Here is a 12,685-nt window from a genome sequence, read left to right as displayed (position 1 = left end):
TGTCCCCCACCATCATAGCCAATCCAAGCAGGTGCTGGTGTAGGGTGTCTAAGGCAGCTGAAGTCCAACTCCCAGTGGGGAGGTATGGTTCTCTTCTGCCTTACAAGGCCGATTCTCATAGCCAGCACAACTATACAAGAACTTAACAAATGCCCTAGGGGCTATGAAAGCACTGTCAAAGCACCTGTCAAAGCACTAGTAAGGTTAACAGCAGTAGCTGTTTAGACTGGTTTGGAGCATGGCAGGACAGGAGGCTACAGCCAGTGTGGCTGACTACAAGCCAGCCAACCCAAGAGCTTGGATGGGATTAATTGGAGCCAGTCTAATGAAATTTACAAGTCAGCAATGCAACCACATCACGAATAGGATCCTTCTCGCATGACAGACACTTAGCACATCAGTGGTCATTTTATAGGCCTCTATGGCCATAACAGGCTGCTCTGCTGTCGATTCTTACAGAACATTATGTGGCCCAAATAGATGGGTGCAGGCATCCTGCAGCAGAGAGATTTCTGGAGACCTAACACTGGAGTCCTGTCGTTCAGCAATCAAAGCAAGAAGCAGCCCAAACTGCTGCATCTTGAACAGCAGCTCAAACCCACTGGTAAATGAGGCAATACTTAGGGGGGTAGTCATGGCTGCTGCTAGATGCCACATTAACCAGGGGTGGGCAACATGTTTCCTGCCTGGGGTTACATTCCCTCATGGGTGAGCTGCCAGGGGCCTCATGCTGACCATGCGTGGGGTCAAAAGAAGCAGAGAGCAGAGTCAGAGAGAAACATGGGTGGGGTCTCATCGTAGTCTCTCTACTGTGGTTTATGCGGGGCAAATCTATAAACTGATTTCATCAGCAAAGTGAAGGCATCTATGAGTAGCAACCACATATGAGAGAGATCTTGCCTTATTGACAAATGTATGCACATGCATGCTAAACAACAGTTGATTCTGCCAGCTTTCCAAACCATGTTTGTAAAACTAATCTGGTTGAAAACTTATTTTCATTATGATGTTATATTTTAATAGAAGAAAGCTCATAGGCTTTTGTTCATCCTAGCCAGCCACCTTATTTAGCACATGGCACAGGTGTGCACACCCACTTACATATTTGATCCTGTTATCTCAAAATTTAGCTTCCCCAACCCATTCAGTGGTTTTGACACCATGTGAGAGTGGGAGCATTTAGCTGCAGTGACAAAAGCTGTTCAAGCTAGCAAAGTTCTTTCTTCCTGCAACATTAGCAACTCAAGTCAGTGACATATCAAGTGTCAACAGTAAGAATGGAAACTTATTTAAATAAACAGCCTGGTATGAAGAGAAGGCTTAAGGCCCTCCTCTCCCAGCTACAGCGGATATCCACCTCCCTGCAGCTGCTGTCAGTGAGGATTTAAAGGCGTGAAGGTTTGCACAGTGGTGTGTGTCACACTTGCTGGCCTCCTGAAAAACTCCAGCTCATTTAGCAACAACCAGCTAGCAATACTCTTTAAGACCCCCCTACAGAAACATCTGACAACAGATCAGGCTTAAAGGATCCTTAACACATCCAGCTCAAGCCTTTCTAGCTATACCTCATGACTGCAGAGAAAACTGGGAGCCAGCTTGTTATATATTGTTTTTATATGTATTGGAAGTCGCTCAGATCGGCCGGGGCAGCTCAGCCAGATGGGCAGGGTGGTATTCTTATGAATAAAAGTAAGAATCTTGTGCTTTGCAGCAAATGTGGGCAAAGTATCCCCCTTGCATAATAATAATTTATTTATACCCTGCTCATCTGGCTGGGTTTCCCCAGCCACTCTGGGAGGCTTCCAACCGAATATTAAAAACACAATGCAGCATCAAACATTAAAAACTTCCCATTTGTCCTAGCAGGCCAAATGTGAGGATGAACGGGCAATTTGGCCACTTGCCAGTGGGTGTGTGACCAGAGCCAGGAGAGGTGTGATCTGGTGGTGGCTGGGCCTCTCACTCATGTCCTATAACAATGATGCTCCCCTCTAGCCTGACTGCCAGGTAGCTGTTTGGCAGGCAAGGGGGAAAGCAATTTACATGGAAGGATGGCTTGCAGGAACAATTCTTCCAGCATCCCCCGCCCCCACATACACTGCATTCTTCCCAGCCCCACCAAACATTTTTTGGGTGAGCTGGGAAGAGCATAACTCACATGCCTCCCAGAGCAGGGAGAGCAAAATTCATTTGGGGATGGGGTGGGCACCCATGGGTGTCACACGGAAGGCCTCCATGAGAAGCATCCCCAACTGTGTTCCCCAACCTTGGGTCCTCCGAAGTGGCTGGGCTCCAGCTGCCATCATCCCTGACTATTGGCCATGCTTGGTGGAGGCTGTAGCCCAACAACATCTGGAGACTCAAGGTGAGGAAGGATGCCCCACAGGACCACAAGTCATGCAGAAGTACCACATATTTTTAATAATGATAAATGTCACATAAATAATAATAATAATAATAATAATAATAATAATAATAATTTATTTATACCCTGCTCATCTGGCTGGGTTTCCCCAGCCACTCTGGGAGGCTTTCAACCGAATATTAAAAACACAATACAGCATCAAATATTAAAAACTTCCCTAAACAGGGCCACCTTCAGATGTCTTTTAAAAGTAAGATAGTTGCTTATTGCTGGGAGGGTGTTCCACAGGGCAGGTGCCACTACTGAGAAGGCCCTCAGTGCTGGACCTCAGTGTCTAGGCTGAATGATGGGGGTGGAGACGCTCTTTCAGGTATACAGGACCGAGGCCGTTTAGGGTTTTAAAGGTCAGCACCAACACTTCAAATTGTGCTCGGAAACATACTGGGAGCCAATGCAGATATCTCAGGACGGGTGTTATATGGTATCAGTGGCCACTCCCAGTCACCAGTCTAGCTGCTGCTAGTTAAATATTAAAATTGGGAGGTAGAAATGGGGACTTCAGGTCATCCTTTCTAGCAGAAAAGAGAGGACATTTACTTTTCAATGCACTGGGAAATGTGGACAAATGAAATAAATGCCAGCAGTCTTTTATCTCTTTTTTGGATGCATATGTAGTTGAGATGAAACATTTTAATGGATCAATTCTGAGAAATATCTAAAGATGAAGCCTCTTCCAATTGATCATCCTCTCCAATCAATGCTAACTACTGCTTCTTTTGCAGTTATCAGAAGTCATCCAAAAGACAGGACAGCCAGTTAGTTTTCCTGTGTTAATATATATTTACACTCTAGCTGGCAATACAGGTCTTTGGTAGATTTTAGTATTAAACAAGTAGGCAGCTCCTGCTTTACCCTCTGAGATCCCAGTGCCTTCCCCATTTAAAAGTTATTTATCAAGTTATAAAGTTCCGTGACAGCAGATTGGAGAGTCCTTACCTTGTCCAGGAAGCACAGCTTCTCCCGGGTCTTGGCATCCAGAATCTCCACCTCAAAAAAAAGAACACCCCTTTTAGATTTCTTATGTGGCTTGGCTCCAATTTCATTGAAACTTCTTTGAAGGGGTGGACACCCCTCGACATGAATCAAAGTCCCGTCCATGCCTCTTCACACAGCAGGAAATCCTCAGGGGCGTGGACAACCAAGAGCTGGAATCACCACAGCAGGTTTCTCTCCTGGCTACATGCAGACCTTCTCCTGGTCAGCAAACGAACTTGTGAGGAGCTAATTGCCCAGTATTCTTTTTTTTAAAAAAAAAAAAAAAAAGTCAAGACTAAAGTTCCAGACTCAGCCCTTCAAGTAAGATCCAGCTCAGCACACACTAGAAGGGGTTCCCTTCTAGCCTGTTCTGCAGGATGCGTTCCAAGACGTAAGCCGATAAGTGTTGGGAGTTGAACTGCTACCATTCCCAGCTAAATATAAAACTGAGTCCAGCATATAACTCCTCACAAGCAGCCTTTTGACCAGTCAACTCATACCAGGAAGTTTTTGAAAACATCTCTCTCTCTCTCCCCAAAAAGACTGCACCACTCAGTTCATCTCATTTATACAGGGAGTCCACTATAGCACTAATAATTATTAAGAGATGATCCATGTCCAAGTTGACTTTAGAGACGTATATATAAGCCCTGCCCCTCAGAATAATTAGCAGGAGTTGTCATCTTTGGGAATTTGCGATGTTTCGTGTTTATAAATGCATAACAAGCATTCTGGCCCCCTGTATTGTAAAGGGTGTGACTACTGGGATTCTAAGGGTTGTAGCCAACAAAGTCGTCCTGTTCCTGCAAGGACATCTACCTGTACAATGAGTCTTCCTTTCCCAACTCCAAATCTGCTCCAGGGCATTGGAGGAATCCCCAACAGAGACTGGGAAGGCACACAGGGAGAGGAAAGGAAGTCCTTGTGCTAACAGGACAACTTGGGTGTATTCTTTGAAGCATGACTTTAAAAACTTATTTTTAATCCAAAAGATTTTTTTACAACTGATTTATGTATTTGCTGACTTGTTGCTTCGGTTGTAAACCGTGTTGTTCTCATTAGTTTTCACAGTTTTGACATTATAGCTGATTTTTACTGTCCATTGTGTTAACTGCCATAACTACCTGTAAGCCACCTTGTGAGATCTTTTTTCAAAGAGACTGCATATAAACCTGCTACCTAGAGAATATTTTTTTACTAGGAGACTCATGAATTGAACTAACTAACTAAATACAACACAAATAGGCATGATTTCCTGAGTCGCCCCCCCCCCCAAAAAAACCCCTCATTCAATGTGAGTCTGTTTTAAATAAGTTTACCCAAATTATTATTACATATGCACCTGTTAGAATCATAGAATTGTAGAGCTGGAAGGGACTTCAAAGGTCATCAACTCCAACTCCCTGCAATGTAGGAATCTCAACTAGATCTTACATGACAAATGAGATAGAATTGTTCAAAAGACTCTGAAGCATTTGTCTTCAACTGGTGGGTCAAGGCCTGCTAGTGGATTGTGGTCTGATCCAAGGTGGGCGCAACAAGAGCACTACCATCATGCAAATATATCAAGAAACTGGTCCCCAAATGCATGTTTGGGTTAAAAGTGGTTCCTGGGTCTGAAAGCATGTATGTTTACAACACTATTCAACTTTTTCAGCTCCCTCTTCAACAACATTATTCTGAGCTTTTCCAGTAAGGTTAAATTGTTTTGAGCATTTTTTAAGTTTAGAGAATGGGCAGCAAAGTATGGCTGTGATGGAATGAATGCTGTGGCTAGAAAGGGTTTTCTTCCTGTCAAATTACAAACATTCAGTCTCACTTAACAAATCTGATAGGCACAGACAAAAGAGTAGCATTTTGCAACATGCATCGTTAAGTTATAAAATTTCATGCCATGGGATGTGAGTGACACTAATCTAGGTGGCTTTTAAAAAGTGATAGGTTCATGAAGGATAGGTCTATTATCCATGATGCTCAGATCTTCTTGGACAAATGGCAGATAACAAGGCAGGCCCTCTGTGATTCCTTTGTCAGGCACACAATGCCCAAGAGGATGCAGAGTTATCTCATAACAATAATCGGAGAACACAGAGAGTATCTATTGAATATGAAGAAGTGCAAATCCTCTCCCAGTTTAAATTCTGGGAAGAATTGTCATAATACATTTCAAAACCAGAAGTGAATTAAGAGGCTTTGATTTCCTTCAATTGCCATATCAGGTTGCGTGAAAACATATTTCAGTCTATCCTTAAATTGAGCCTGGAACACAACTGGCTTGTAATCTGTATGCTTGCATTAAACAGACTGTTTTCTTATAGCAGGGATAGCCAACATATGCTCTCCAGATCTTGAGGAGAGCTACAACTCCCAACATCCCTGACCGCTGGCTATGCTGGCTGAGTTGATGGGGGTTGTTGCTGGATCCCCATATTGGCTACCCCATCTTACAGCAAGAGTTCATTTCCATATTGTTTTCACCACTTTGCTCTTGCAGGCAAAATTTAGGAAGGTTACCAGGCTGCAGAGATTATATTTTACACAAAAATATTAAAAGTGTACAACTGGACTGCTCAACTGATCTGCATCAAAAAGGTGTCATTTGAAAGCTGATGAAGATGCTCCTGAGCCTTAGGATGCAGTTTCACATCCCCCCCTCCCCATGATTCAAATGTCTGGGTCAAGGTAAACTAGCCTTTGTGCTATCAAAGAAATAGCATCAAGAGACACAGAGCACACAAGAGCCCATGTGTGCTGGTGTCCAATGCATCATTATGTGGGTTCAAGCACATTTGTGGCCCAATGGCATGATAGGCCCCGTTGTAAATTAGTTATGAAAAGCTTGCTTCTCATCAGACTAGAAGCAGTGTTAGAAACTCAGATATAAGCTAATTGCCAAATGGCACCTTAAACCTACGTTGCAGTTGCCACAATGGTTGTCTAGGTGCCATTTTTTCCCTGGTGCGATTTGTTGCTATTATTAAAGGTAAAGGGACCCCTGACCATTAGGTCCAGTCGTGGCAGACTCTGGGGTTGTGGCACTCATCTCGCTTTACTGGCCAGCATGTGGCCAGCATGACTAAGCCGCATCTGGCGAACCAGAGCAGCGCACGGAAACGCCGTTTACCTTCCCGCCGGAGCGGTTCCTATTTATCTGCTTGCACTTTGATGTGCTTTCGAACTGCTAGGTTGGCAGGAGCTGGGACCGAGTAACGGGAGCTCACAGGGATTCGAACCGCCGACTTTCTGATTGGCAAGTCCTAGGCTCTGTGGTTTTACCCACAGCGCCATCTGCGTCCCTGTTGCTATTATTACTATTTTCCAATTCATTTCAATACTGCTTTATATTTTAAAGAAAGAAAAAATCTCAAAGTGGTTTACAAAACATTAAAACATCAAATAAAACAAACCAGAATAAAACAAATTCATGCTTCAAGGAAAATATTTCAGATCTTTCCCTAAGTGAAATTTTGTTTCCCCCATATTTATTTACCATCTTAATTTATATAGCTACCCCACAGCAGAAGTACTACTGGAAGACAGTGTTGTGTAGTAGTTAGAGTGTCAGACTAGGACCTGGGAGATCAGGGTTCAAATTTCCACTCAGTCATGAAGCTCACTGGGTGACCTTGGGCCAGTCACAACTTCTTCTTACCTCACAGGGTCGTTGTAGGGATTAAGTGAGGAGGGGATGAGCCATGTACTCCTTGGAGAAAAAGGTGGGATATATGTAAAATAAATAAGCTATTCTGCTTTCCTGCTTAAGAGAGCTGGAGGGGCCAGCTGGGTGGAGATGTCAGTTGCCAACCTGGCATCCAGAAATCTCCACATGGTTGCAACTTGGAACCATACCAGATGCAAAATGTGCCTGGCGCCCGGGGAATTTCTAATACTAGCTAGAAGTGGTGATAACCAGGGACCAGAATACACAAGTAGTGCCTTGTGGTATTCTATACTTCCAGAACAGGTCATTGATGGTGGCCAGATTCTGGACTAGATAAGCTACAAACCTAACACAGTAGACTTTTCCATGTGTTACATTCTCCACAGATAGATTCAAAAGTGCCGTCCCCTCCAGCCTCCTACTCAGTTTAGAAGTTCACGGCCTCTGTGAAGTTAGAAGCTGTCTCGAGTGGGACAACAAGAATTTGGAGTCTGTTCAGCACTTTCAGCAGATAGTAAGGGCCAGTTCCAAACAGAGGTATTAATAGAACTGTGCCTCAGAGCCTGGAATGGTCACTCTCATGCCTCAGAGCTTCTAGAACAAAGAATTTCTTCCAGGGGAAGCAGCACACAGATCACGCTGACCATATTAAGCTGTTGTGAACAACAATCGGTTGCACAGGGAGAATGCACGGTGTCGTGATGGACTATTCACAGTAGAAGCAGCGTTCCAGAGAAGAATCAGGATGTCAAAGAAATGGTGAAAAGTTTCAAAGCAACACACTGCAGCCTTCAAATGCAGCAGGACTGCAGACCTCCCAGATACCACTGATGGGGAAGCAAACAGATTGCCAGTATAGTATGCAATGCCATCAAACCAGGAAAGAAGGAAGAAGAACCCCACCAACTTGAATAAGCCCTGGTAAGTAACTAAGGACTGGGTGGGATGGGGTGGAGGGACGGAAAGCAGTATCTGAACAGCTAGTATAAACCAGGTTGGCTTATGCCACAGACTACTCCTTTATGCAAGAGCCTTTGCAAACATGGATGGAGTTTGCTGAAATCTCCTCTCAGATCATTCTTTATAAATTGCTTGAGATTAAGAATGCAGTGGAAAAGCAAAATGAATGTATGAACAGGCGTGTAACATATGTAGGGGAGGGCATTTCCCCAGTGTGTGGCTCAGAGGCTGGTACTTAATCCATATCAGTGTGTATCTCAGAAAACGTAAGACAATCTTTAAAGCATCCCTTCCACGGATGGGCTGAATGTGCAAAGTTGTCAAGCTTATGTGAAATCTGTCCATGGAGGCTGTTTGGGGCTGAAGAGTTCTCTAGCTCGGCATGGGGAAAAGTGTATTTCGGGGGGGGGGGGAGATCTTCTCACAAGAAAAAGGCATATTATATTTGCCTGAAAAATCACCAGGAATTAACTGGTTAAGATATTAACAGATCACCAAACTTAATCTCTGAGCCCAAATAGTCACAACCATGTAATAGACTTTTAAGTTTTACGAGGTAGAGAGGTTTAAAAGATGACTTTTGGAAGCTATATAGCAGCGCTGTTTGCCCAAGGTAACAGAAAACTTGAAAGCTATTTAATGCATTACTGTAATTGTCTACTACCCCCCTCTCTGGAATGGACTGAACCCATGTATGGCAAAATAGCCTACTTGCCACATTCACTGGCAAGGGGCATAGAGAGACCATGGCAAATGAAATCACCCCAGAAAGGTCAGCAGCTACCTCCAGCTCTGCATTTCATTGGACACATAGCAACAATGACTTTGCTGTGGTGCAATATGAAGTAGAGCAACTGGCAGTCAACTCATAGCTCACCTACTATGAAATCTCTCTCATACGTGTACATGTGCATTCACAGCTGCCCAAGTTGAGCAAGAAGAGAATCAGAGCAGGGAAATTAAGGGGTTTCCCCCTTCCCACCCTCAAGTGTAACTGAAGACAGTGCAAAAATGTGGTAATTGCATCCCTTAATCCCCACTGATTGAAAATATTAACAACTCCAATGTGTGTCATACTGTTTGCTTGCTGTTTCTGTCCCTTCTAAAGATTCCTAAGGCACAAGAAATGGGTGTACAGTGGTACCTTGGTTTACAAACTTAATCTGTTCCAGAAGTCCGTTCTTAAACCAAAACCGTTCTTAAACCGAGGCACACTTTCCCTAATGAGGCCTCCCGCTGCCGGTGCCCTTTCACCGTTCGGCTTCTGTTCTTAGACTGAGGTAAAGTTTGCAAACCAGGACACTACTTCTGGTTTTGCGGAGTTCGTAAACCAAATAGTTCGTAAACAGGGCTGTTCAGAAACCGAGGTACCACTATATTTATGCCAGACAAGGTAAATGATTGATACAGTTTTGCCACATGGTCTACTTCAGTTTTAAAGAATACAAAATTACTGCCCATAGTTGTTATATTTCATTGTTTTATTTGTTGCAAGCAGGGGGTACCTGGAGCTGCCCAGGTATTTTTAGGAACCAAAAAAGATTGTGATTTTTAAATTGATAGTGCAATTTGTGAGTTTGGATCTGTCACGCCAAAAACTGGGTGACATCAATGCAAAGTCATGTTTTGGTCTGCCAGCTTGATTCAAAATGGCACCTGGCATCCAAACACTGATGAAGACCGCCACCCCAACTCGGAAACCCTTGTGCCATGTTCAAGAATAATCTCTCAAGAGGTGTCTGAGTATACAGAGAACAAACAAACCAGCAAACCTCTTTCCAAAAATATAGCAGATACTATTTCAGGCTCATTACAGATCTCCCAGGTAGTTTATCCTGGAAATACAGCCATAAAATTACTGATCACCATGAAAAGACAACACATGCACATTTCACACCTGAGTGGCATGTCAGTATTGTGTTACTCCTATAATGGGCCCAGTTACAAAAATAACCCCTATGAAGTTATCTATTTAAGTATCTTGACAGCTTGGCAGGTTTACAATGAAAGCATTCCTAACTGCTACAATTCTGCTATTAATGGAGCCGTAAGGAAAAGAGGGTCTGGAGAAGTACGGAACTCCCTTAACAATGCAGTCAACATGTGACAATACAGACAAGTACTAATGGAAGATGTGGAAATAAGTTAGTGGTGGCCTCCCAGTTTCAAGACTTGTAAGCTGCAGGGCAAACAGCCAAGAAGGCCTAGGAAATATTTAACAGCTTTCAGATGGGTGCATCACTGAGATGCAGTGAGGTGGTGCCTGCCATTCATTTAGGTTATCACAGTCACAGCAGGATGGCCTGGGACAGAAGTCAAATAGGAGAGAAAATTGGAGGGAGGGGAGAAACAAATGCTTTAGACTTAATGTAAAACACAGCACTGTATGTACTTGCTTTATATGTTAAGCAAAATTGAAATCAGTACCCTCTGTGCTTCTAGTAATATAGCCACTCTTGTTAGCCACTCTTGACACACTGGTTAGAATGAGTTATAATTAAAGTTTTAAAAAGACTAAGTAAGAAGTATGGTTCATATGAGGATCAAAGTTTTAACTGGTGGTGGTATTTGCAACACAATTCTGGCTTTAGAATTATTACAGAAGCAGATGTAGGAGTTGAATATACAGAAGTAGCTGCAAGTTGAAATGAGCCTAAGAACACAAAGAGCCCTCTTGGATCAGACAAAAGGAACATCCTGCTCTTGCATTGCCACAGCCCAACTAGTGCCTTCATGGTGAAGTTTTAGATTTCTGCCTGCATTTCAAAAGGACAAAGACTTGGACGATAATATAAGCAGCAGCAGCTCCTATACTGAAGCAGCAGACATTCACACAGCATCTAGGCTGACATCTGCTCCATAAATGTAAAGCACATGGCTTCCCCCAAATAATCCTGGGAACTGTAGTTTACTCCTCACAGAGCTACAATTCCCAGCCCACTTAAACTTCAGTCCCCAGGATTTTTTGGGGAGAAGGCACGTGCTTTAAATATGCTTTAAATCGCAGAATCAGAGACTTGGTAGAGTTGGAAGGGGCCATGAGTTAACTGGTCCAACCTTCTACAATTCAAGAATCTTTCACCCAATATGGGGCTCAAACCCACAACCCCAAAATTAAGAGTCTCATGTTCTACCAACTGGGCTATTCATGTATGATATGGGTGTGACCTCTACATCCACATAGGCCTGAATGCTGTCATTTAGACCAGACATTTTGTAGCTTTGTCATCAGATGCAGAAAATTGGCACGATTTCATTTCTGATGAAACAAAAAGCAAACCAAAGCTGCACTGACCGACTTGGCAAAGGTCCCAACTACATTAACTAGAGTAGGACAGACATTTTAAATGCACAGTGACCACAGCCTAAGGACTATTGTCTCTTTAGTTTATGTAAATGCATCCATCTGCAGCGGAGCTGCTGCTGCTGAATACCAGGCTAAGCAACTGAAGGAAAAAAAGGGAGAACCCTGGAAGGAAATCAAAACTAACACACATCTACTCAAAACACTAAGCTGAGAGCACCCTCTGGTGTACACATAAAACCTGAACAGCTAAAATAGACTAAGGAATGACCTCAAGTGGATGTAAAAAGCCACCCTTGCTTGGGCTTACAGTGTTAAGTTACCATCACACACTAAGAACACCCATTGCAGAGCATGTCATATACAAAATATTTCAGCCAAAAACTCAAAACACATCAAACAGAGGTACTGAATAAAACAGCATTAAATACTCAAAAGATGAAGAGTGGAGAAGAAGCTGAAGAAAATAAATGTGTGCTAACCACACATGTGTGCTAAGAGGCAATTCTGACCTCCCAGATTTAATCCTACTGCTTCAGGCATTGTAAGCCTGGATTTTCTTTTAAACTGAGTGTATTGCGACATGCCTAAACAAACTCAACAGGTTGCAAAATACACACAAATGGCAGCTTGTGCAAGCCAACCACTTCCAAAGTACAGTGCTCCCTGGTTATGAACTTAATTCATTCCGGAGGTCAGTTCTTAACCCGAGGTACCACTTTAGCTAATGGGGCCTCCCGCTGCCGCTGCGCGATTTCTGTTCTCATTCTGGGGCAAAGTTATTAACCCGAGATACTACTTCCGGGTTAGCAGAGTCTGTAACCCGAAGTGTTTGTAACCTGAGGTTCCACTGTACCAGCTTCCACACAAATAGGGTAACCTTCAAGGACCCAGAGATTCACACCCATTCAATGTACCTGGAACAAAGCATACTGAATTGTATTCTGCTTCTTTAAAATGTAGGCATAGGTAACTCTTAAGACTGAAGTGTAAAGTGAACTTTAATCAAAACTATCATCATTAATCAAAAGACATCTGAAGGCAGCCCTGTTTGGGGATGTTTTTAATGTTTAATGCTGTATTGTTTTTGGTACTTGATTGGGAGCCACCCAGAGTGGCTGGGGAAGCTCAGCTAAATGGGCGGGGTATAAATAAATTATTATTATTATTATTATTATTATTATTATTATTATTACATCAGATTCAGATTCCCAAATGACAATGCTGCAATAAGCTCTTGATCTCACTCAGGGAAAGCCAGGCTCATTAATTTTAAAACCTCTTGCACAAACACCTAAGAGGAGGGCACTCCTGCTCAAAGGTCTAACAGTTGCTGTTTTTAGGCTCAGAAAACAAAGCC

The 12,685-nt window shown here is 43.1% G+C and overlaps 2 protein-coding genes across 4 annotated transcripts in view; one reads left to right on the top strand and one right to left on the bottom strand.

Moving 5' to 3' along the window:
* Window positions 1-12,685, bottom strand: part of TECR (trans-2,3-enoyl-CoA reductase) — a 36,060-nt gene that overhangs the window by 10,516 nt on the left and 12,859 nt on the right. The window contains exon 2 of one of the 2 annotated variants that reach the window (XM_083431048.1): window positions 3,362-3,412. In XM_083431048.1, the coding sequence (XP_083287174.1) occupies window positions 3,362-3,412 (51 nt within the window). Of the gene's footprint in view, window positions 1-3,361; window positions 3,539-12,685 lie in introns of those variants that run through there. The other variant, XM_083431047.1, reaches the window with a different exon arrangement.
* The window catches only part of LOC310673126 (uncharacterized protein), a 32,341-nt gene continuing 27,266 nt past the window's right edge, over window positions 7,611-12,685 (top strand). The window contains exon 1 of one of the 2 annotated variants that reach the window (XM_083431049.1): window positions 7,611-7,982. In XM_083431049.1, the coding sequence (XP_083287175.1) occupies window positions 7,927-7,982 (56 nt within the window). In that variant the 5' untranslated portion in view covers window positions 7,611-7,926. The remainder of the gene's footprint in view (window positions 7,983-12,685) is intronic. The other variant, XR_014508873.1, reaches the window with a different exon arrangement.

This window comes from Podarcis tiliguerta (assembly GCF_965153285.1).
Source record: "Podarcis tiliguerta genome assembly, chromosome: 2".
Lineage (NCBI taxonomy): Eukaryota > Metazoa > Chordata > Lepidosauria > Squamata > Lacertidae > Podarcis > Podarcis tiliguerta.
The sequence above is the reverse complement of the archived record's forward strand: the minus strand, read 5'-3'. Positions and strand labels throughout refer to the sequence as shown.